The sequence below is a fragment of the Pteropus alecto genome, unplaced genomic scaffold (assembly GCF_000325575.1).
Source record: "Pteropus alecto unplaced genomic scaffold, ASM32557v1 scaffold461, whole genome shotgun sequence".
Lineage (NCBI taxonomy): Eukaryota > Metazoa > Chordata > Mammalia > Chiroptera > Pteropodidae > Pteropus > Pteropus alecto.
Window position 1 is genome coordinate 1,646,973 of NW_006431079.1, and position 27,267 is coordinate 1,674,239.

Below are 27,267 nucleotides of genomic sequence, written 5' to 3' on the forward strand. Positions count from 1 at the left end.
TATATACATGAGCTAAATATAAGTAATATACTAAGATAGTTAGACTGGCTAAAGAAACCCACCACCTGCTGCTTACGGGAGGCATATCTTAAATATAAGGACCCAAAAAGTTTGAAAATAAAAGGATAAAAAAAGATAAACCATACAAACACTAACCAAAGATGGTGTAGCTATACAAACATCGAGGTACACTTTAAGGCAAGAAGCATTACTAGAGACAAAGAGGGACATTTCATAATGATAAAGGTATAAATCACAAGGATGTTGTAACATTTGTAAATAAATTTGCATCTAATAAATCAACTTCAAAATATATAAAGAAAAAATAGAACTAAATGAGGAATAGAAATTCTACTATTATCACAGGAGATTTAACCCATCTTCCTCAATAGCCGAAGAAAAAGAAGAAATAAAAATCAGTAAAGACAACTCACAGAATAAGAAAAAATATTTGTAAATCATATATCTGATAAAGGACTTGTATACAGAATATATAGAGAACTTTTAACTCAATAAAAAGACAACCCAATTTAAAAATGGGCAGAAGATCTGAAGACAGTTCTCCAGAGAAGATATAAAAATGGCCAACAATCATTCAAAAGAGGTTCTGTATCATTAGTGAAAGTGGAGAAATCAGGATGCTCATATATTACACGTGGGAATGTGAAATGGTACAGCTGCTGTCGAAAATAGTCTGGCAGTTCCTCAAAACATAAAACAGACTTCTCATATGATCCAGTAATTCCACACCTAGGTATACACCTGAGAGAACTGAAAACATATCCACACAAAAACTTACATATGAATGCTCACAGTAGCATTATTAATAGTAGCTTAAAAGTACAAACAACCCAAATATCTATCCACTGATGAGTGAATAACAAAATATGATATACAGATGGTCCCCAACTTATAATGGTTTGACTTGACAATTTTTCAACTTTACAGTGGTACAAAAGCAATATGCATTCAGTAAGAACTATACTTCAGATTCTGAATTATCTTTTCCCAAGCTAGCAACGTGTCATGTGGTACTCTCTCATGATGCTGGGCAGTGGCAGTGAGCTGCAGCCCCCAGTTGGGCACGTGATCACAAGGGTAAACAGCTGGTGCACTACAGTGTACTGTGTTGCCAGCTTTTTTGGATATTGTGTTCTGAGCACATTTAAGGTAGGCTAGGCTAAGCTATGATGTTCAGCAGATTAAGTGTATTAAATGCATTTTCAACTTACAATATTTTCAATTTACGATGGATTTATCAGGATGTAACCCTTTCACAAGCTGAGGAATATCTATATACACATACAATAGAACATTATTCAGCCATAGAAAGCACTGAAGTACTGATACATGCTATATGGATGAACTTTTGAAAATATGCTAAATGAAAGAAGCCAATCACATAAGATCATGTATTATATGATTTCATTTATATAAAATGTCCAGAATAGGCAAATCTATGAAGACAGAAAGTAGATTATTTCCTAAAGCTGGGGAAGGAGTGGGTTTGGGGGGAAAATGGGAGTGATTGCTAATAGGCATGGGTATTTCTATTTGGGGTAATGAAAATGTTCTGAAATTGGATAATGAAAATGGTTGCACCACCCTATAAATATACTAAAAACCACTAAATTGTATACTTTAAATGAATGAATTTTATGGTAAGTGAATTATATCTCAATATAGGTGTTTATAAAAAAAGGAAAGAATCTATAGTGGTAGCAGTTAGGTGAATGAGAATGGTCACCCTTTGTGAGAGGTAGTGAATGGAACAGTGTTTCTGGGTGTTGATAATGCTGTGATTCTGGTGACACTGGTTTGTTCACTTTGTGAAAATTCATCAAGTTGTACACTTTCATTGTGTGTCTTCTGTCTTGATAAAAATTTTACTTTTAAAATAAACAAATACATACCAACAGGTGGACCTGCTGGCACAACGCATTTCTTTTCCACTCGTGAAGCAGGAGGTGCATTCTGGTTCTTAGCAAGATTTTCCTCTATTAATTCCTGTACCCGGGTTTCATTAATCTTTGGGAAAGGAAGAATATGAACTCGCAAGTGGGATCCTTCTGTTGGGCGTGGAACTTTCTGAAAAGCCATATGAGGGTTTGGATTCTCCTGTAGCATCAAACATAGGTAAAATTATTCATAAGTTAAAATAACAATGGCAAATTGTCAGGAAGGGAGTGGGAGCTAAGAGGGACACAAATTAAATAAAATCAGATAGATGAGTGATTGTACAGACATTAGATACATGCCATAAAATACCGAGTACCAGAATCTTACATCTTACACAATCTATTGGCAGCATCTGATACAGCTGATCACTCTTATTTGTCCGTCAAAACTTTCTTTACTTGGTTTCTAGGTCTTCTGGCTATATCTTTATTTTTCTTCTCTCTAATCTTTTAATTATGCGAATATCCCTGGGCTCAGACCTTGGGCTTCTTTTCTATTCACACTTACTTCCTTGGTGGTAACTTCCAGTTTCATATCTTTAAACCACAAAAACACCAATAATTCACAAAATTTTATCTTCAACTGAGCTTTCTCCTGAACTCCATACCCATATATGCAATATAAGTATTTTCATTTGGATTTAAAATAATCTCTTAAATAATCTCTTAAATGTCCAAAACGGAGCACTTAATCTTTACCTCCTCCAAATCTATTTTCAACAGTCTTCTCGTTTCAGTAAATGGCATATTTATTTTTCCAATCACTCAGGTGAAAAGCTTAGAGCCATCTTTAATGTCTTTTTCTAACACCCAAGTATCCATTCCTCTGCAAGTCTGTGGGCTTTGCCTTTAAAATGTTTATAACCTGTCCTCTTTTCGACACCTTGGTTCAAGCCAACAACTCTCATTTACTACAGAACGCCTGTCTCCTAACTGGTATCCCTGCTATCACCCTTGCTCCCTCTCTCCTCTATTTTTAACACTGCAGACAGACTGCTCTAGTTAAAAGTATTTTAAATCATCACCTAAGTACTCTGTTCATTTAAATACCTCTTCACCTCACTCAGAATAAAATCCGCAGCTTTTACAACAATTATAAGGCCTCACGAGATCTGGATTTTCTATGTATGACTGCGTCCTACTACTGTTTTCTTCATTCGTTTTGCTCTCAACATATAGGCCTTCTTGTTCTTGCCTCAAGGCCTTTGCATATAACTTTTCTCTCTGCCTGGAATGTCTGTCCCCCCACCAATTTACAGCATCCTCTCTATCTTCCTTCATTTCTTTGCTCAAATGCCACCTTTCTTGGCCACCCTATCTAAAATTATATCCCCCAACATACTCTCTCTCCCCTTATTATATTTTTCTCTTTAGCACTTAGGACTTATCACATACTACATATTTTATTTAACTTGTTTATTGTCTATCTTCCCTCAATAAAATGAAGTTCCATGAGGGTAGACATTTCTGTCAATTAAAAAAATACTTTTGTCCTCTGAATCTAAAACCTACCTGGCACACAGCAGGCACCCTAAACTACTTCCTACTGTATCCTAATGAGTGGGACACCATGTTGAACATGTATTAGGATTGCAATCATTGAATGATATGTATCAGCTAATATTTTTAGATCCTTAGTACTGGCATGAACTTTTATCTAGTCATCTAGTTAAGTAGGATTATATCTCAAATACTACAGGCAGAGTGGAATCCATCCTCTTTATTAAGTTCTCCAGGGAAGGCTGCTTTACAACCATTCTTAGACCAATTCTAGCATTTATTATCCTTTGCCAGAAAATTCCTTCCCCCTACCCTTTCCCTAAATCTATGTTATTCATCTTGTAGGTTAAGTTCCACACTACCCTATACATTCTCTGGACAGTTAAAAAGGCCAGCCGTCATCATCTATTAAAGCTGCTCTCCACAATTCTTTTTGGTTATGTGGCTCAGATCCAGATAAAGGAAAGTTTGAGCCAGGGCAGATGATACAGGTAGCACATTTCAGCAATATAATGGAAATAATACTCCTTTAAAGTGTTAAAAAACCTGGGTTCTAGTTTTTGCTCTTTTCACATAATGGATAAATAACTTTGCTTAAGACATATACTTATGCTTCTCCTACAAAGTTTCTAAGAAGGTGAAATCAGATATAAGACTTGTTCTTGCCAAAGCACCCTTCATACACACTTTGTATTTACCCCTTATATAACATTAGCAAAGGCAGGGAAGAATAAATAAGTAAATTCCTATGCCAAGTCTTCGCGATAACTACTTTTTAAACCATATGCTGGAAAAACTGTTTTAAAATTGTGCCTGTATTAACATCAAAACACTACTGGTCTGCAGTTTCTGAAATTGCCTTTTCAAAAACTAGTATGTTCTTTAGGTGCAAATTTAAAGTATCTTTTCAAAAGCTATAAATATCAATTTTCTAAAAGCCATTGGGCAGATTTTTTTTTTCAGGCTAGGTCGGTAATTCATGTGGATTTTGAAGTCTAAATCAGAATAATTTAAAATATATTCTTCACAACTTTTGTTTCTATTTACACTTATTTTCTTTATAATAAAAATCAAAACTTTAAATAGATTTTTCCATTATGGAAATATTCATTATAACAAAATTTAAAACATGGGGAAAAAAGTAGAAAGAAAATCTTCTTAGTGATGCCAATATCTTTTTTAGCTATATTTTATCTTTCTTACTATATACTCTTCTCTCTTGTTCCAAAAATGACTAAAGGCGGTTTAGAAAAATAAGAATGCAAATAATGCTTCTATAAAAATCCTATAATGTGACAAGTTCCTTCCAAACTTTATAAGGAAGAACAAAGACCCAGAAATAGTCAAGGCAGTTCTGAAGAAGAGTGAAAGGAGAAGTCAAACTTTCTTGATACCAAACTTATATAAACCTTTAATAACTAACATAGTATGGCAATTGGTATTAGTGAAAGGTTAAAAGAGCTAATGGAATAGAGAACCCAGAAATAGGACTCTATTTTTGAAAATGTGATAGAGACAGGTGGCACTACAATTCACAGGAAAAGGTTGGACAATTCAATGAGAGAGGGAATACAAGTATTTTTAATTCATGGTCTCTGATGCCAAACCACCTGGGTCAAATCCCTGTTTAGCGACTTACTAGTAGAGTGACCTGGTATAGTGTCAATTCACTTACCATTTGTATTTTAGTTTCCTCGTTTGTAATGAAGATAACAATATAGTACCGACTTCATAAGGTTCTTGTGAGGCTAGAATGAGTTGTTACAGGAAACTTTTCGAATATACACACACATACTTCCCCAGAATAATTCTGAAAGCTGTTTCCAAAAGTCTACAGCACATTCATTCGAAAAATCTTTATTCACTGCATATTCTATGGCAGCAGTCCCCAGTCTTTTTGGCACCAGGGACCAGTGCTCGTATGAGAATTTAATGTCTGATGACCTGAGGTGGAGCTGAGGCGATGATGCCAGCGCTGGGGAGTGGCTGCAAAAACAGATGAAGCTTTGTTGCTCACCTCCTGCTGTGTGGCCCGGTTTCTAACAGGCCACGGACCAGTAATGGTCCACGGCCTGGGGGTTGGGGACCCCTGTTCTATGGCATGACACTAGGCCTCTAAAACTAAAGTCATCTCTTTCTCCCAAGATTCCCAAATCACCAGCTACTTATATTTTAACAAAAACAATAATAATAATAGTACTAAATAATGGTTTAAACAGAAATCATTAATTAAAGATATTGCTATTAGTCATCAATAGTGTTTTTCTTCTCATAAGCAATTAGAAATATTGTAAACCAAATCCAAAGACAATTAAGAATAATAAGCATTTTTTTTTTATCATTTTTTAAAGCAAAGGTCAAAGATGAGGCTATCCTTTAGTTGTATAGATGTTCTACATAAAAATTCAGGTTATGGTTAAAATTACTAAATTATATTCAATTGTGTTTTGAAGATTGAAAAAGAACTCATGCCCCTAAACCTAGTATATTTGGTTTTCTGGCTGCTGTGTCTGTACATTGCTGCCCTCTAACGGGCACTGTGGTAAATATAAAGGACCACATTTACCACCTTACACCCAGCTTGGTCACATAATGACATCTGAGAAGACAGCAGAAATGAGAGGAAGTTTAAGGCTCACAAACTCTACATATTCTTAGAAACATCTGCTCTTACTTGTAACTCCAAATGCATTCGGACTAGTCTCTTGAAGATTACTGAGCTCATTAAAAACCGCAGCCCAATTTTGTTGTTGAATCTCCTTATTGAAACAAGGAAATTCAATCTTTTCCAAAAGAATAAACAAGAAGCCAAATTTTCATCTTGAATTGCAGAGAAATGCAAATATAAAATAATAACCATGGAGTTACACAACTCAACACTTATAGTGAACATGGTAAAAATTGTGTCCAAAGCAATCATGATGAAATGCCCAAGAAAACTGGCAAAATGCACTATTGCTTAGAGGAAATTCTGAAGTTGGATAATGATTCTCAAAAAATGTTCTCTGTAATTCTGCTGTAAGAGCATATTATAGTAATGAGAGGTACAATGATTTTCTCAGACTTGAAAAAATGACACACACACCATCTGGTCTGGAAACATAGATTTTTCTCTTTTTTTGGCAAGCCAAATGAAAATATGCCTAGGACTTACAGAAAATGAGGCTGAGAATGCACTTCAAATAAAAGCACAGCAAAACAAAACAAAAAACCCCAGCCACTACTGGAAATTCAAAGTAGGCAACAGCCACATTGGGAAAAAAATTTCTTTCTACACACTGGTCAGCAGTGAATGACAAATCAATGTGACCTTGTTAGAGGTTACCAACTTTCCCATATTAACTTAATTAATATTCAATTAATATTTAATGTGAACCAATTATATCTAGAGCTGTGTGGGACAGTAAGTTTCACAAAACCTTTCAAATACAGCCAAAACCAATACTATCACTGGACTAAGTTGTTAAACACTGAGAAAATGTAACTGGACTTTTTAGAGTTGCCTGGCTGCGAACACCATACTGACAGAATGAAACATTCTCAACTTTCCATCCTCACAGGCTTGTCAATAATCACCCAATTAAATTAACATCTCAACTTTAATACAAATAAATTAGGTATATGACTTTGATATCTAATGTCTAACATCTAAATTAGGACTGGTTGCCCTAATCCAGAGTTTCTCAACCCTGGCACTATCGACATTTTGAGCTAGATAATTCTCTGTTGGGGAAGAGGAGTGTTTTATATATTGTAAGATCTTTAGAAGCATGCCTAACCTCTACCTATCAGATGCCAGTAGCATACCCTCTCCGGTTGTGATAACCAAAAATGTCTCCAGATATTGTCAAATTTCTAGGGGTGGGGTGGGGGATTTCCCCTGTTAAGATGGAAGTTCCATATTCTAAGACAAGTATTATTTTTATAAGTACTAAGGAAGCATATAGTGACTAAGAGACCTATACTCTCACTCACCTACTGACATGCAAATTGAAACTATAATAAGATACCCCCACACAACTATTAGAATGGCTAAAAAGAAAACAAACAAAACAAAACAACTGAGAATACCAAGTGTTGGTGAAGATATGGAGCAAATGAAACTCATATATTGCTGGTGGGAATGCAAAATGGTTGGTTATAGACACCTGGGAAGACACTCTGGCAGTTTCTTACACAGTTACCATTTTGTTAGCATACCCTCCAGCATCCTACTCCTAAATATTTACCCAAGAGAAATTAAAATTTATATTCACATAAAAACCTATGCAAATGTTTAGAGTGGTTTTATTTCTAATTGCCAAAGTATCCTTCAGCTGGTCAACAGATAAACAGAACTTTGGAATACTACTCAACAAGGAAAAGGAATTAACAACAGATATAAGCAGTGACGTAATGCACTGAAATGCATTATGCTAAGTGAACGAAACCAAACTCAAAAAGCTACACAATGACATCATGGAAGAGGCTAAAACTACACAGACAGAAAAGAGATCAGACACTGAGAATTAGAGGTGGTAGGAGGATGTGACTACAAGGGATCATTAAGGAAGTTTGGCGGGTAACAGAAATGTTCTATGTCCTTATTGTGGTGGTGGTGGTTGTATAACTTCATTCATCTGTCAGAACTCCAGAACTGTACATTAAAAAAGGCCTAATTTTACTTTATGTAAATTATATACAGTAAACTCGACTAAAAAATGAATAAATCAAATAGAATGGGGGAAGAAGACTGATTTTTATGCTTCATTTCCTCATAATAAGCTAAATAAGTTGTTTATGTTTTGACTTTTTAAGACTAAGATGATCACAATATTTTACTTCCTTCCTACGACAAAAACAAAATCCTTTGACTCACAACAAAGAGTACAAATATCATCAGTATAGACTAAATTTGCCTAGGAGTACAATTAATTTTCTGCAGAGATGTAAAGGGTGTAGATCTTACATGGTTTAGAATGGCTATTCCTGTATTTGGGCTTTGTTCTCTTGTTAGGATTTTAAAAACTATTTGTTTCAATGCTGGGTAATGAAATAATGGTAAACCACAAATAAAAATCTCATTTTATAAGAAAGCCTGAGTGCTCTCATTTTTCCTTTAACTTTTAAGAAAACTGTCAGAGAATTAAAACATCCAGCCTATATTTATGTACTACTGCAGATGCAAAACAAATTAGAAAAGCAGCACTATGTAAACCAGTGAAACACATCTCTAACTAATTTCTTAATGTCTTGAAATGGAGATTTTAAAAAATTCTTGTCCTGGCTTATCTTAACATACTCATTTTGTGTGCAGTTAGTGGTCCTTTATAAGTATATATCTAGAATCATAGGGATAGAGCAGGTAAGTAGCTAAATCTTCATGCAGACATTGAAGATTCTGAAAGACAAAGTGGGCAGATCCAGGATTATCGATTGGACATGGAAAGGAAAGCTGTATAAATGTATGGCCAATCATCTTCATGGTATAAACCTTACCAATGCTTACACAATTTGTCTCCAATGGATTTATTCCTTTCCTTCCCCTTCATTCCACTTCTCCATTCCCCTCCTCTACCAGTCACCAAACACTTTTCTTATTTAGGAAGCTCCATTAAGTCAAAAGAGCAGTTAAAGTCAGTTACAATTTACCCTATTCACGTCTACTCACATTCCTACAATTCATTCTTACTCACTAAAAAAACAATATAAAGGAATGGTGAGAGGAAACTGGAAAATGAAGGTTCGCTTTTGAAATATGTCAAAGGGAAGTGAAGGAGAGAGGCTAGATACACATACCAGAGTTCAGTGTAATAAAGTATTTACAAACATCTGAATGGAATCACCAGGTCTCAATTATAACCCGATAATAAGGAAACAGTTAAATTATATGGTTGGTTCTTGCTTACCAAAAGGGAATTTTAGAAATGTGATTTAAAAAAACTGACTAGTTAAAAATAGAACCATTTGGATTATTTTCCTTACATTGAGACCATCCTTCCTCCCTCCCCTCAACTTCCTGCACAACCCAAGAAAGTAACTTTTTAATTTCGTAAAATATTTACTTCAGGAATGTTGAGACCATCAAGGATTTCAGAATCTTAAAACTAGAAGGAATCCCGGAAAGTCTGATGACAATCCATTGGGATGTTCTCTAATTTCCACTCATCATGTACCCTCTTCTCAAAGTTTTAGGGGACTTGTGTACCTAGAAAATAGCTGGCAATAAATAATAGATGCCTAATACTGAATGAATAGAATTGATTAAACTAAATGGAATAGAAATAATTGTGTATAGTGGGGAGGAGGATTCCAATAATGGCTCAAGAAGTGTAGAATTCATCTGAAGGGTGATCTCCACGTCTTACCTAATAACACAATCCCTCATGATGACCACTTCACAAGTGTTAAAGAACAGTGGTTGTTTGCGTTTTACATTCACCTGTAATAATGTAAAATTACTAAGTATTTATTTTATTGCAGTTTTTAGTTTGTGTGGGCTTGGTGTAAACTATGTATCATAAAATTTAAGTTCTATAAAGGCAAGAAAGGAGTTTACTTTGTTTTTGCATCAGTGGCTTGGCACACTCCCTTACATACACTGTATACTTGGTCATGTAACAGAGATAAAGCTGTGTCAGAACCCTAGCTCTGGTCGCTTACTGGCTGTAAAATTTCATAGTTCTGGAATAGGCTCGTAAAGATCTAGGAAATAAACATTTAGTATTAAAAGAATCAGTCCCAGAGTATCAAACACCGATTTCCATTTGATGTTTTGTTATTCTTCGAAATCCATCAATAGATCTCTCCTGCCGGCAAGGGAAAAAAACTTTCTAATCTTCGGTTTCCTTACATATCAACACCTGCCCTATCTAACTCACAGGGTAATTTCCAAGATTATATGAGAACACATGTTAAGGTGCTTCACAAAGAACAAAGCATAAAATCAGCCATTGGAAATATTACTATTTTTCCAATTGGAGATGAACTAGTCTAATGGAGTGAGACGATAGGATTAGGAATTGGCTAGATGAAAACTGCTTAATTTAAAATTTGAATTCAATTACTTAGAGCCATATAATCTTGAGCCAATTATCCGCAGGAAAATGAGGATAATGACATTTATCTAACATTAATGTTATGAAGATTAGAGATGATATATGTAATGTGATTAATCCCATGCCTGGCATGTTGTTCTAAACAGTCAATATTTATTATTATTACAACAGAGCAACAGAAATTTCTAATGTGTTCATGCTATATACATTAGTTCTACACAGCCGCCATAAATGGCAAAGACTAGCAGAGAATAGAAGTTCTCCTTCTGATAGAACTTTTCTTAAATTCCTAGTATTCTAGTCAAGAAATAGACTTATTATAGTATTGGACACAGTTATATGTGGAGTTCAGGGTATCAGTCCAAGGGATAAATTTTAAAATAACTTCAGAAATAAAATTCATAAATAATTGAATAAAGAAACACAATTTAGTATTCTTGCTTTTATTCAATTGGTTCTCAAATTTTGAAAGGATGTGACTAATGACCCAACATCCAAAACAGTACACCTATGCAATAATTAAGTTAAACAACACCCGGATATTGACCCCAAATCTTTTCTAACTATATCTCCTGAAAAAATACATCTTCTCTCAACTTTCCCTTGAAGACCAAACTTTCCACTTACTTTCCTTTTCTTAGTGAAGGATTCAACTCTGAAAAGCTTTATAAGCAGAAAGAATGACTAGTAATCATTAGCCAAAATCCATTTTGCACATTATCTCCCTATCACCTTAGGTCCTCTTCTTTCCTGGTATCTAAATTATTATTACACACCTTACCAGTGTGAAATATCAATCTTTTAAACTTATCGCATTTTTTTTATACAGAGAATATTTTCACCTTTAAGTTTCTGTGGTCACTTGTCAGTTTGCTATTTTTCTTTCAGCTTTTCACTCCCTGTCTGTTCGAAACAATCCAACTCAAATGATTATCCTGATCCAGTGGACAATTACTATATCAAGGTAAAGCACAGTAAGTACATTGGTCAATTCTGTCTGTGGTAGTTCTGGTCTCTAATGAGTCTAATATTTGTGTCTTAAAATGCCCAATATACTCTTAAGAGGACAGAGACCTAAATGAAAATCACAACGAAGGCAAATGACACACTGGAAAATTGTGACTAAGAAGTTTTCATAATATGGTGGTTGACAAGAAAATCACTTAAAAAATATGGTCTATTTTGATGCACAGTACCAACTGTAATATCTTATAAATTATAGTCCCAAAGGTCTGAAGTTAGAGCAAAAAGATTATCACTAGAGAGATGAAACTTTTTAGTTTTTCAAACAAAACACTTTATTAGTACTTTTAAAATCAATGACTGTCTAAATAAATATACTTACTTACATTTTTGAATAGTTGCTCAGCAAGTTCTCTGACATGCTTTATCATCTTCAATGGGTTATTTTCTTCAACTTTAATCCGCTCTACTTCGAAAGCTACCAACTGGAAAAAAGAATCAAACAGCAAAACATCAACTCCAAAATATGCTGAATTAGAAAAAAAACTATGTGATAATTTCATACAACTGGCAAACCAACAAGCATTCAAAATATATAGTGTTATTAGAACAAAATATTTTAAGTTTTTACTGGGCTTTACCTCTACTCTAGAGTTACAGAGTGAACTAAGTCCTTGGATAGTCTGGTGGTCTCTCCCTGATGATTTAGGGCCCTATTTCTTCTTGTGAAAAGTCATTCCTGAAACTCAGACAGACCCTCTAATTTTCCAGGTCTCACTAAGAGAATTCTCTCACTCAGAGAATTTCAGATGGTCAGACAGTCTTCAAACATTTCCCTAACTCACCAAACATGAGTCACATGTTTAAGTGAGGTCGCTCAGAAGCTAGTCATAGCTCTGCACATCACTAAACTGAGCTTCAGTTTCTTCATCTCTAAAATAAGATGATAATCTTATTTTCATAGGAAGATGATGACCTTTAGACTCCTTCTAGTTCTCAAATTATATAAACTCCAATCCATTTCTTTATTAAATAATTGATGGGAGAACTGTGTGAATGTGTACACTGGGAGTGAAGAAAAGAGTACTGACAAGAAAAAAAAAACTGTGAAGAGGATGGCTGATTTTTTTTTTTAAGAGTATAAGATTTTTCCTTCTAGGAGCTAATAGATGCACCGAGGCAGACAGACATATAAAACTATAGTTTCACCTATTCTAGGTCAGGATTCAGAAAGACTGTCAAATGAAAGCAAATATTTCTCCCTTCTAACAGTTATTTGAGTGGATTGCAGGGATAAGACAACACACAATGCAAGCTGCTTCTCAAAGCTCCATAACCCTGTCATGTAGTTGGCTACCCTAGGCTAAATGAAAACAAGGATCCCTTTCTCAGGAGCAAATATTATTTTCCTACAAAAGCAAATTCACATGCAAACCAATTAAATGGCCGAAGCAGGTAGAAGAAAGAATTACTTAGGTCTGATGTCTCATTCCTTTTAGGCCCTCGACTGAAGTATTTATGTGAACAACTGGCTTTCAAGTAACAATGTCAACAAGATATCAAAAATCATCGCTGTAGGCAGAACATAGAACTTCATGAATACTAAAGCGAGACCCAACAGGAATCCTGGACAGACTCCTTGCCTATCATTGTTTCTAATCTGGAGTAAATATATATTTTATGTATATAAATATACATAATAAAAGCTAAGTTGTCATATAAAGTTAGAGACACAACATAAAGCTTAACGCAGACTAGTGGCTCTCAGAGTCATCTCCTCTAGGAAAATTTGGAAGAGGTGGTGAGCTAAGAGCAGATCATAGAGAATGAAAAGTCATAGTTAGGCTGAAAGGTAGAAGGAGGGCACTCCAAGCAAGGGAAAGACTTATAAAAATAGAGACTGCATCAAGCAAGTTTTCTGCAAGTAGACAATCTGACATTAGTTGTGCTAAAATTGTCAGAGGAAGTTACTAAAAGAATTTGGATAGAAAAGAAAGGGGGTACATAAACCAGTTAGTATTCAGAATGCTTTAGAGATTGTTAAAATGTAGGAGTTAGAAAAGACTCTGAAGAGTATCTGATTTAACTCCATAAAACATTATGTATCAATTACTTAGTTCAGAATCTAAAGGTCGATATACGTTAGTATTAGATAATCAATGATTGGTCATCTTTAATGTTGGTATTAGAGAATCAGTGATCAGTAATTGATCAGAAGGAACTGTACATCTCAGGGCAATTGCTCCTAAATCCTCATATGCATTGTGTTAATTATCAGTAAAAGCATTTGTCTCCATACTCAGAACTAAAATGTGCCTTTTCTTTCATTCTTACCTATGAATACTTAACTATGAATATTTTTACAGAGAATACAAGATCCTTCTCTGAACTAAGGCTCTTTAAGACTTTTGATTCCTATTTTCTCTATATAAAATAAAACTACCAGCAGCGAAGTTAAGATCATTATTACTATTCTCACTGTCTTGGGTGCCAGGAGTGTTTTTCTTTTATAGACTTCAGGAAATTTTAGATTTATTGAGTCTAATACAATGCTCTTTCAGAGCATTTTTAAAAAAACTTTACATTCAAATTCTATTGCAAGATGGCAAAAATTCGGCAACAGTTAAGGGCTATAAAGTTTCATTATATCATGTTCTATACATCAGGTTGTATACATCAGAATGAGCTACTGTGAAAACAGTTCAATGATAAATGGAAAGATGCATTAAAATAAGAGAAATCACTATTAACACAAAATAGCATCCTTATTTTGAATCACATCTGTTCGAATTTTCCCATTATATGGCCGATTCCTTGAAGAAAGAGACTTAAATCTGTCTTCCATATATTTAATACCTCCCAAAAAAGTTAGACAGCTGTTGATTACTGATTAGTAAGAATGCCACTAAGATAAACTATGGCTCTAGGACACTGATAGACTACAGTAACTATTTGAAATCACATATCTATACATTAAACTTAGACCTTTCTATGAAACCGATAAAGGAATCACGCTATTGCCTTCAAAAATAAGAATTCTATTTATACAATCACTATCAATTTTTCAAAAAGATTTTAATCAACTATTTAAAATTCAGTTTTCAAGATTTTTATGTACTTCTGAGGCATCCTATAATTGTATTTTTTTCTAATTTTCCTTATACATATTATAAATACCAAGATCTGCTAAGCATAACAGCAAATAATATTTGGATTATTTATACTTAATTTATAATATAGTTAAGATTTTGATTAAAGTCTGAAACACTACTTCTCTACTTTTAACTACTAGTCTAATTCTGTCTGTAAATAATGTATTCATTTGATAAGAACTATACCTCATCGAAGAGATCACAGGATCTATAGGGAGGACCTCTTTCTGAAACAAAACCTGCAAATGCCATTCCATTGAGTACTTTAGTGAGGAAATCATTCTCAACCAAACCACGCTGCCCCAAGAAAGCTGTCTGTAAGAAAGAAAATGTGAAATGAATAATTTATCATTTAGTAATGAATGAATGATCAAAACAAAAGAGAATGATAAAAGCCTGAATAAATGTCTTTATGCATAGATATGTTATTATAAAATACATTTCTCTCAAAAAGAGTTTTTGATACCTGAAATACTACATGTACTGGAAAGAATAAAAATGAATCTGTCTATAAAGCAGGAGGAAAATCAGAAATTAACACTCAATTTTAAAAGAAAAACGAAGTTAAAGTCAATGTACTCTAACGAAAAACATGTCAGTTCCAAAGTAATATTAAATATTATCATCTAACCACAGAAAGCAGAGATCTGAGATATCAAGTAACCTTATTTGATTAATTAAGGTCAAAAAACGGCTTGAAAAAGACAATCAGTTGTTTTATTAACTTACAGTCTACATTTTGGACAGATACCATATGGTACTGTATCTTACTTTGTGAAAATGTATTACTGGTTCTGCATGAATTCTTATAAGTTGTAGGCATGATCTATATCCTTGGAAAAGTTGCGCGAATAATCTAAGAAAAACTGCACGTACTTCTTTATCCTGAAAATATAAGAAGAAACATGATAGGCAACTTAATTTCTTAAAAAACAAATAAAATATTAAAAGATAAAAAGCTGGAAAGAAGCTGAGAAATATTTAATAAATCTTTCTGTGCTTCCTGCACATAAATCTCATTTGTGGCAGCCCTGAGTGGTGGGCAACTAGTCCATCCCACTGGTGCACACTGTAGGCTGTTAAATAGCTTTTTCTGAAGTTGAAGTAAACAAAACTTGCCTCTAGTACTTCCAACTTTCCTATCAGAAAAAACATAAGTCACAGAGTCTCCCTGCTTTACCATTTTATGGAAGGGCATATTTCCTAAGTCATTTGAATTTTATAGCCATCAAAAGAATTCTTCACAAATATAAAAGAAAAAAAAACTCAAAAGACTATATTTTAAAAGCTTATAAAATTCTTCCAAAGTTCATCCAACTCAAAAAAATCTATTCTTATCTTAATAAGGTATGACTTAAAATCTGTTTTGATAATTCAGGTTTTAATAAAAGCATAGTTTTAGAACTATAAGGAAACTTACAGATTTATTTAGTCAAATCTTTATTTAGTCAAATCTGTAAGAATGCTTAAGGAACTTGTCAAAGGTGTCCAGCTCTACAAGGCTCCTTACTGGCCACAAGCTCATCTCTAAGAAACTCAATGAGCAAAATAAAAATAAAAAACCTTTGTTATATACCCACTCTTTTATGGCTTCTAATTGGAACTATTTTGATCTACTCCTTCCTCAAACTAAATTCTCTCCTGTTATCAACAACCTCTGTTCCCATTTTTTGTTAGCTTCTCTTTTTTATTCTTGCCTGACCTTTCTGATTTGACGCTTGGCACAGTTTTCCAGGTTACAACTTAGGTTCTGATTTTTTTGTCCCATACTTATCCATGCCTCCTCAGGGCAATGGTCTTGGCCTTTCTCCCTAGCAGGTCAGTGTGCTGCCCCATGGCTCTTCTTTGAGCAGGTCACAAGGTCAGTCAGTGGCAATTCTCCTAATTTCTAATTTGGTACACTTTTTACTAGGTTGTTCATTTAACCCTATTTTTTTTACAAGGCTGTCCATCAAATTCAGATTATTTAACAATCATACAAATAAAAGTACAGCTCTCTCTTTAAAGGCATCAAATTTGAATCTTAAACTTCTTACCAGCATTTTTGAGTGGGATAAAGCTGTTCGTGGAGGGGGAAAAGCATGATCTGCTACTTCTAAATCTGGGTGTAGAACCTAAAACAAATCAGTTTTGTTAAGTAGAAGGTCTTAATATCAATAAAGCCTATTATTTAATCTACTTGGAGCATTAAGATGAAAAAGTGTCAGTCTATGAATTACAGTATATTTTTTCCATGAAATACAACGCAGTTAGTTGAGGCAGCTCTGTATGTACTGCTGTGGAAAGATCTGCGAGACAAAATATTTAATGAAAAAAACCATTTTCTAGAAAAACACACATAGTATAATCTCATTTATTTGAAAATAAAACAAAACAAACCCTAAATCTATATATATGTACATATAATGATATATTGAGAAGGGAATGGTCTAGGACAGAGCAATTTGTCTATACAGTTGAAAATTTTAAACAAGCATTGTTCTTATGTTTCTTAATGTAATGAAAAATTAATTAGTTACTTAACTGAAATACTTTGGAAAAAGAGAATAAGCTCACAGTTCAGACAGGTAAAAGTACAATACAATGATACAAGTACTATAAATATACGAAGAATAATATATGAAATGTAAAGTAAAATTAATTCGACTTAGGCACAGCTAAAAAATGGAGGTATCATTTGAGTTAGGCTTTGAAGGAAAGGAGGTTGGGGAGCAGGAGAGGAAAAAAGATCCATGCAAAACTTATGCAGAGAAAAAAATGAAAATGCATCAGTATGTAGTAAATTTTTGTTTTATTGCAGAACCACTTTCAAATACTCAGGTTTTGGTAGTATACTTTTAATAAACCAAAAGACTCAAAACAATACTTAAAAATGACACTAAAATAGTGACAATATTTATAACCTAATCACCTGATCATTACTACAGTATAATAATGTCTTCATGTTTATAAAGTCAACCATGGTTATTACATAGTTCAAGAACTGTGTTGCCATTTGATTAAAATTATTTACTAACCAAATGAAGCTCATATTCTTATGTATCAAAGCTCTCACACAGTCTACCAAATGTGATTTCATTTTGGTCCAAGTTTGACAATATACTATGCTCTATGTCTTATTTATAATACTACATTGTAACACATAATCCACCATTATGCTTGACAACTACAAAAATAGGCATACTCAGTTTTATCAAAAATGAATTTTACTCATTGATTAAATTTGGTGGCACAGGTATTGCAGGTTAAGGTATATCAGTGTGCAGCAGAACCTCTACTGAGAGCCACTGACTTAAGAATTAAAATCTTAATCTTTGTTAATATTAGTACTTAATTCCTGAATAATTATAAATATCATTAGTAAGTAATCACCTGTAAGATTTAAATAATTACTTAAGAGTTCTAAAACACTGAACTTTTTTTCAATCACTCAAATACTACCTTCTCAGCCTTTAATATATCCTTATACCATGGAAGCAATTATTTAGTTAATATTTTTCTTTAAATTGTCTTCAAATCAATTTATCTCTTTGAATTTAGTATTTTCTTAGGTGTTATCATCTGTGAAATCATGTTTTATATGCTAATTTATTTTGAATAAACACTATAATAAATACATAATTATTAAAATAAAAATGGTTCCCATACACAACTCAAAATAATCTCCATACTTTACTTTGGGAAATAGTCTTCTAATTATCCTATGTATAAGACAATCATCGTACAGATAAAAACCAGCAAACAAGGACCGAGAGATAGAAAGTGATTTGCTCAATAAAATTAACGGGCAGAATCTAGACTGAATTTAGGTTTTCTGAGACCTACACAAATATTCTTTCCACTCTATCACATCTTGTATTCCGGATAAGAAATTACATTAGAAAAAATCAGTCTTCTCTAAATGTTCTCATCCTATAAGATACCACTGCAACAACAGAGGGACTAATACAAATTTGAAATTTTCCAAGAAAAAATCCCTCCTGGTGGTGTTAGACTTCTGAGTTCCTATTTAAGGGAGAAAAAAGATTTTAAGCAGCTCAGCCTGGAATATTATTCAAGAAGAATATGAAGGCCTTAGTTCTAATAATGCCTTGAAAAGGAATGCAGAATTTCTGAGTTTCAATTTTCTGATGGATAAATGGGCACCTAAAATGTTGTCAGCAAAAATAAAATACTGTGCTTTTAAAAATCAACTAAGGTAAAATAACAACAACAACAAAATTAAATTCATTTCAATGAGAAACACCCATGCCACAAGGTTTCTTAAAACTTCACTGCATAAAATGTTGGGCATTAATCTACCTATAAATTACAACTTTCTGCAGTAACTTGAAAACATTGCCAAACAATATTACACTGTTTTGCAAGTAGCACATCTACTGAAGAGGAATGAGATGTGAATAAGGAGGTTGAATGAGAAAGAACAAATGCTAGCCTCTAATGGGGAATTAGTGACTTCAAGGTAGTATCTGGTCTTGTTTTCACAGGTGTGTTTCTAATACCTAGGACGGTATTTAGTATATAAGCTGAGAACAAATATTCAGTTAAGATTAAAAGTATGTTCTTTAGATAATATCTAGTAAAGACTCCTAAATACTATATGAGGCTATATTCATGTTTTAAGAACTCTCTTTTTTAAGTAATTACACTGCCAATGATTTCTAATTGCCAATGATATCTAATATCTTAGTTTAAATTTAAATCAAAGAAAATCACTATTTTAAAAAATGTCATACCAAAGAAAGAGCTGCTTGAGTCTGATGTAGAAGTGGTTCCGGGAGGGAAGAGAGGTGAATACATTCAGGAATTTTAATAGTGCCTCCATCCAAATCTGCTATGATTACATCTAACTGAAGGAGATAAAAAATTAATATAATTACAGAAATGTATTTGTTGTTAAGCAAACTAATTTGGCATACACTAATTCAAAACGAGAAGCTCCACCTGTGGGAACAAACTCTTGCTCATCCATAGTAACAGAATCCTGGGTTCATGGCTTCGCAGCCACTGTATGCAGTAGTCCCCTCTTATCTGCCATTTTGCTTTCCCAAGGTTTCAGTTACCCTCAGTCAACTGGTTAGAAAATATTAAATAGAAAATTCCAGAAATAAACAATCCATATGTTGCCATATCGCAGTGCTTTTTTCGCATAATCCTTATTTTATCTAATAATGGTCCCAAAGTGCAAAAATAGTGATACTCGCAATTTGGATATGCCAAAGAGAAGCTGTTAAGTACCTCCTTTAAGTGAAGAGCTATGTATGTATAGGAAAAAACAGTATATACAGAATTGAATACTATCTTTGGCTTCAGGCATCCACTGTGGGTCTTTTAATGTATCCCATGTGGATGATGGGGAACTACTGTATTTCCCAGCTTCCTTTGAAATTAGGTGTGACATGGGACTAAGTTTCTGCCAGTAGAACATTAGAAGTAATGTGTACACCTCCAGTTACTCAAAATAGAGGATATGTAAGGCTCTCCTACGCTTTTCCCCCCACTTTGCATGGCTGAAACTATGAACTAGCAGCAACCCAACCTTGAACCTTCAGACGATAACAATGCCTGAGGGGATTCCAGTGGAGAAACAAGAAGGAAAGAAGCTTGGACCTTTCATTAGTTCATAAAGAAAACTGGTCTGGCATAATAGAACATCTCTATGGACTGCTGCATGAATGTAAAATTAAACTCCATTTTGTTTGGGCCATTGCATTTTGGATGCTTTATTATAGTAGTATAGTCATAACTTAAATAATATAGTAATCATTACAAGAGTTATTAACAAGCGAAAAAAATAGTATATGTTAAAATGGTACTGTTTAGGAGCTCAAAATATAAACTTATTTTTATCATTCTACAAAAGTTTATTTAAAATAATTTGCATAAAAAGTGTAATAAGGAAAGTAGCCAAGATTGCTGAAGTAATTACATTGATAACAGGATTGAAATTTATTCTACAAAAATTAGGAACTTTGCTTTTGATAACAATTGGTTTGTCCTGCCTTCAAAGAAAAAAATTGACTGGAAAAAAATTAACTACAAACCAAATGGGTATGCTTCTAATTAGTACTAACTAGTTTTTACTGAATATGTTTATTGATTTACACATATTTTTAGAAGGCAATATCAAAGTTAAACAGGAACTGGATATTAACATATAAGGTTAGGGAGAATGATTAATATATGAATGAGAGTCCTGTTTATAATTACAATGTTGAATAGTCTGTCAGTTTAAATGACACCTATGATTTGTTTAGAACTCTAGTTACGTATGAAATACCAACAGAGCTGGCATTTAAAACTAAAAGTAGAATTACAAAATCTTAAAGATCTATGGATCGCAGATATCATATAGCTCAACTTTTCAGGAGAGAAGTATTCTTAAACTCCCTGAAAACTGTCATGTAATCTGTTCCTTGCACTCTCACAGTGCTTGAGAGTACACTCCTTACATAAGGAAACCCACTCATCATCATTGGGCAGCTCTAATGATTGAAAACTCTCAAAATGAGCAGAAATTTGCTTCTATATCCACTATACCCACTTACTGTATGTCAGCCTTTTAGAGCTACAAAAAACATATCTTACTCTTCTTTCCTATGAAAGCCACTTAAATATTTATCTTTAGTTATCAAATAGTATTAGGTAATTACCTGAGAAAATTTCCTTAGGGCCTCACAGGATATAGTTTCTAAACTCTTGACAATCCTTGGATGTCATTCTCTAAAGTATGTTATTTTGTTATAATCCCTCTTAACGTGCAGTACAGAGAACTAACTATGTTCTTCCAGAATTGGCTTGAATGTAGAGTATTACTTTCCTTCTTTGGTATTTCTATGCATATGGCATGAAGAATGGAATAATTTGGTTGGGCTCACACTTAACTATTCCTCTAAAACCTTTCACTCTTTTGTAAATGATTTTTGCTTTTTAGTTATCAACCATTCAGCATTAATACAGGCCTCATTTCAAAATACGAATCAAAGTATTCATAACAAAAGTATAAATAGAATACTAATAGATTATTTTATCTTCTTTCCCATAGATAGGATGAAAAACAGAAAGATCAACAATATACCAAAAGAAAGGCATTTAAAAATATTAATAAACTCATTTTATAAATCTCTCATATTTCCTATAGGAAAATTTAATATATTTAGATATTTTAATGATGCGCTTCTTCTAGCCAATCTTTCCTATAGGGAATACGACAGATCTGGAAATAATAATTAGTTGAAATGTTATAAAACTCAAAAGAAATATGATAAACTGCTGGCCTCACTAATTGGCAATTTAAAGATGAATACTTACAAGTTCATGGATATCAGTTTTAAAGATAGAATGTACTCCAATAATGAAAGGTGTTGGAGAACTTAGAACTTCCAGTAGCTGAGCTGGGAGAATGGGAATATAAGGGTAACTGAAAATAATAAAAATATATGTAAGATATATTTGTTTTTCCATAATATAAACAAATTTTTCTTTTTATTTTTATGCTAGATAAATTTTATATTACTTATGTTTAGAAATTATCAATATTATTCTTATAGTTGTTAATATTTAATTTTCGAAAGGACAGATTTAAAAAATCTTCATGTGAAAGATATCAGATAGAAAAATATATAAAGTAAATGGAACCCAGGGCAGCTTCTTTATCCCTTACCTGTCCTAGGCAAACAGTCTTTTTGTTTTTTTTAATCTTGCTTAAAAGCATCTTGTCTTACATAGAAATCTGACATCAGACGATAACAATGACTCCCTCCCTTATGGGCCCTCCCTCTCAATGCTGGTGATGATTTGTCTATATAAAACAACCACTCACTTTATTTTTCAATACTTGATTTTCAGAAAGAAAACAAAAATTAAGGCTCAGATACTCTTTTATCTAGGGATTAAGAAAAACATGAAGGTAAAAATAAAATAAATAAAATCTGCCAACAGTCTAAATTTTTTTCCCTAGTTTATATGAACTGAAGTTTCCTAGATGTTATCATTACCAAACTAATAAACCAGTATATTAGGAAAAATATTCTACTTACAGCTCTATCAGGCATCACTGTTAAGATCATTTTGTTTTTCACTTTTTATCATGGAAAATTTTTAACATGCCCCTCAAATAACAGAGAAAAAAAGGAAAACAAAACTCTATGTGTCTAATCCAGATCTGACAATTACCACTGTATAATCACATATATATTTCTGCCCACTTGTGTTCCCTTCCCTATTGTACTGTTTGAAGCAAATTCCAGACATCTTATCATTTATACATAAATATGTTAGTAGGTATCTAAAAAAGGTAAGGGCTCTTTTTTTAAATATAAACATAATACCATTATAACCCCCTAAATTAATAATTCTTTAATATCAAATAATCACAAAGCACTAACTTAAGACTTTTATCATCAACTGTATTGAAAGAGAATTAAATGCTACTAACAATACTATTCAAATTAATTTTTTTCCCACTAAATTAATCAACACTCAGTGATGGATGGCTTGGAAAAGTTCCAAATTCTAGGCTAGATTTCTATCAGAATCATGACTTTGCAAAAAAAAGAAAGATAAACAGCCACATTGCCTGGGATATTTTGTCTTAAAAAAAAAAAAAAAAAAAAAATGCCCTCGTGGTTCAAAACTATTGTGCTATGACATTGTGACTGATCATTAATAATTAATGCATATTTTGAGAATTAATTAAAAGTACCAAGTAAAAAAATCTCACCTATATTTAAGAGGAAACATTAAAGATTCCAGGGCTCTGCAAGCATCGCTAAGTCTCTGGAAACTTGCAGAATGGAAGAGAACCTTATTTTCTGTGAGGACTGCACAAAAGAGGCTGAGGACATTTTGAATACCTGAAAAACACAAAAGCAAATGCTTACCAAATGCATTTAATTTTATATATGTTGTCAACAAACACAGACCTAGAATGACTTGGAATGAAAAAGCCGTTATTTCTGAAATTTCTCAAGAAAGTTACTTGGTTAAACTATAAATTCCATATAACCTGTAAGTATTTGTTTTACCAAATTTTCAGTTTTATTTTTATTTTTCAAATCAGTTTCAAATACTGATTTGAAAAATAAAGAAAACACTTATTGATCATATTAATTGCTTGGAAATACGCTATTACCTTCTTTTCAACTTCATCTCCAAATTCTGTACTTAAATTCCTGTTAAGACACTGGAATTGTTCTAATAACTTTTTTCCCCTTTAGAGTCCATTTGTCTGATGTTAACATCACCACACCAGCTTTGCTGTTGACATTTTCCTGGTATATCCTTTTCCACATTTTTATTTCAACTTTTTTCTACTTCTTATAAATAGCATATAACTGACATTTTAAAAAACCAGTCTGACAACCTTTATCTTGTAAGTAGACCATTTAATTAACTTATTCTTATTGTAATGATTTCTTACAGTATCTTATCTTATACTTTCATTTGTTTTCTTTTTTCTCTATCTTTATGATTTATATTTATCCTGGCTCTTCTTTTAATCCCTCTGTCAGTGTGGAATTTATAAACTCTGTTCTTATTACTTTTAGTGGCAACTCTAGAAAATTCAGCATGTATACTTATCAAATTGAAGTTAAATAAGAACATCATTTCTTATTTACTCTTTTACTATTGAATCATCTTTTTAAAAAAAGTATTAGTTCAACCTTAATTACATGGATCCATTAAATCAAGAGCCCACTTTAGTTTTCTCAAGGCAAAATACTTTCCATATTTCCTTTTACCATAGCTTGTCCCTTCACGTTATACATGCAAATTTCTCCTTGGCCAATTAATTGCTGTACTTTTTATCATTTCCAACTTATCCCATATGACACACCTAAACTTATAGTTCAGGTTTTTAATTTTCTCCCATTTGGACTAATGTAAGAGTTTCATAATGGATTTCCCTAATCCGGTCCTCATTCACTTCAAATCTATATCCTCCAGACAGTTTCTAGTATCATGTACATAAAATGTAAATCTGATTATGTCACTTTCATGTCTCAAACCCTTCAATATTTTCTAATCCTTTGAAGTAGTGATTTTCAAATGCATTCTGTTCCACAGAAGCAATTTAGTAAGAGAAGCTTTGCTTCAACTTGTTTAATGTATTTATCTCTCTGAAACTCAGTTGGTAAAATGAGGATAATATTAAAACCTATGCAATAAGGTTGCTATAAAAAAGTAATGGGATAATGCCTGGAGTTCTCAGCACAGTACCATGGTAAATAATCAAGACATATTAGCTGATATTATGATTATTATAATTATTGTAGTTACCATTAATTTCCTTTGAAATTAGGGTTTTGATGCTAAAAATGTTTGAAAATACCAAACCTACAAGATTAAGTCTGAGCTCCATGCCAAAATGCCTTCACGGTCCTACTCCCATCTTTCCAACCTTATTGCCATCTCCCAGACCTCTATGATAAATATTGAACTAATTTAGCTCTCAGAACACTTCTTTCAGTTTCGTATCTCTGCTACTTGTGCACATGTTCTTTCTGCCTGATTTTAAATTGCGAGTTTCTCAAAGATTTCTTTCAAAATATTACTGCTCGCTAAAAATGCACCTGGTCGCCCAAAAGCTCTGAGGGAGATGTACAACAAGATTAATGTTTTCATGATTGCTAACACAACATCCACTCTGCAGATCATGGATATAGGAGGAATTTCAACTTTCAAGTATTCTTTTTGAAGGTTGAAGTACTTTTAATCACAGAAGAGTAAACAAAAGTATAAACTTAACAGCTCACCCAGTGGCTGTTCTCCTCTAGCCCTCAGCTCACCTTCTCCCACCCCCGATTCCATGCATACCACTGAGTAAATGGCAGCAGTTATCTCTGTCAGGACCAGGTGGTAGGAAGGGGATCTAGCTAAGGGAGTCAGAGCAACCCTGGATATCCATCCATGGTTGTCTGTTTCTACACAATTTCATGTAAAATATTCCAGCTCTGAAAGAAGAATAGTGCAGAAACCTGCAGCTGAACTTGGCTGCAAGAGCCTTAAGAGTCATGGGTAACAAGGGAGGGGACAGTCCAGAGCCAGGATAATTCAAGATGCAGCCAAATCTGAGAATGAGGTGGGTTCAAAGGAAACAAGGCAAGAGCCTAGTGGCCTCAGTCCAGAATTGTGCCCCAATCGAGGCAATGAAACTCATGCATATACAAATGTGCCGAGCACACGCGCGCGCGCGCGCGCGCACACACACACACACACAGAGCAAATAATATTATTGAAAGAACATGGAGGGTATTAAATACGAAATGGCAGAGTTTTGTTTTTTTAACATGAAAATACTCGCTTCTTTGATTTTCCTCAGTGCCCACAGATTCCTAGTCACAGGAATGTAGGTGTGGGGAGGCCCAGGAAGAGTAGGATGCCAGTGGCCCTATAGGTCCATGTGTGCTGAAGTCCCCATACCAACAATCTTACTCTTCAGCCCAGTAGCTGCCTCCCATGTGACTATTCACCCAATTGGCGCATTGCTGGAGTTGCTGCCACAGGGTCTTTTGGGTTGGTGGTCACATCTTCTTCTGAGCTGCTCTCCACAACACTGCAACCAATCTTAGACACCTTTCCTTGGATCAAAGCTTTGAAAGCAATTCACACAATTAGGTAGGACCAGATGACATGCAGAACCTACAGGATTAGGAGAATGCCACTGAAGAGCCACCAGGAGGGACAGGGCCCAATTACCTCCCAACTCTCAAAGAGAGTCATGTTCAGAATTCCGAATGGAGAGATTCCTAGATGAGTGACCATAAAAACAGCACTGATGATCACAAAAAGGGTGTCACAGAGACACTGATACCTGGCATAACTGACCAGCTTGGCTGCTTCTAGCAAGAAATCTGAAGCATCATGTAGACACATGACCAGAGTTCCTACCCAGACCATGTTCCTGATGTAGGAGAAGGTGATGAGCCCAATGGTGGCCGAGTGATGCACAAACATGATCGGAAAGTCCTTTCTTTTAATGTCTGTAAACTGAGAAAACATGAGACCAACAGAAGGTCAGTTCCATGATATAATAGTAATAAAGCCCACTTCTGAGAGGCTGATAAGACAGCCATGCCGGCAGTGTCGGGTGTCCCAAAGCCAAGGTGATGACCACAGAAATCTAATTCCACAGCAAAATATACATAAATAAAAAGTGAATCTCCAAATGCTTTCACAGAATTTAGTAAGCAATGGATTTTTCAGACGTCTCCATCCAGTTGCTTTGACATTCCCTGCAGCCTTTTCTCATCAAAGTACTTGGTAGTCGATATGAACACCTTTTCAAAAATGGCATTGGGTTGAGCCTGATAGAGACTGCTGTCCTGGATGCTAATGTGGAGTGTGCAGATTTGGCAATAAACTGCTCAAAGGGCCGCCTCATGGACAACACGTCTGCCGCCAGCAGGAACACCGAGAGGATGTGCCCGGTCTAGGGCCATCACCTGGCCCTCAAGGTCTGTCCAGCTCACATTCTGGGGCATCCAGAAGCATTTGCTCCACAACCAGCCCCACAGCAGGCCCAGGGCTCCTGTCATCACTGTCGTCATCTTATGCCCAACCCATGGCCACCTCTGCCACAATTTCAGCTGCTGCAACAGCCAACAGAACCTGTGGAGAGGTGACCCCAGGGCAGAGCCAGATCTGTGACTCAAC

General features: G+C 34.2%; 1 protein-coding gene and 1 pseudogene across 4 annotated transcripts in view; both read right to left on the bottom strand.

Annotated features, from left to right (window-relative positions):
- The window catches only part of SBF2 (SET binding factor 2), a 367,203-nt gene that overhangs the window by 135,090 nt on the left and 204,846 nt on the right, over nucleotides 1-27,267 (bottom strand). For all 4 annotated transcript variants that reach the window (XM_015596647.2, XM_015596644.2, XM_025038517.1 and 1 more), the window contains exons 7-14: nucleotides 23,333-23,465; nucleotides 21,922-22,030; nucleotides 19,347-19,460; nucleotides 16,647-16,724; nucleotides 15,382-15,495; nucleotides 14,797-14,925; nucleotides 11,845-11,943; nucleotides 1,914-2,118 (exon numbers count right to left, since the gene is read on the bottom strand). In XM_015596647.2, coding sequence (XP_015452133.1) covers nucleotides 1,914-2,118; nucleotides 11,845-11,943; nucleotides 14,797-14,925; nucleotides 15,382-15,495; nucleotides 16,647-16,724; nucleotides 19,347-19,460; nucleotides 21,922-22,030; nucleotides 23,333-23,465 — 981 coding nt within the window. The remainder of the gene's footprint in view (nucleotides 1-1,913; nucleotides 2,119-11,844; nucleotides 11,944-14,796; nucleotides 14,926-15,381; nucleotides 15,496-16,646; nucleotides 16,725-19,346; nucleotides 19,461-21,921; nucleotides 22,031-23,332; nucleotides 23,466-27,267) is intronic.
- Nucleotides 25,631-27,161, bottom strand: LOC102895294 (annotated as a pseudogene).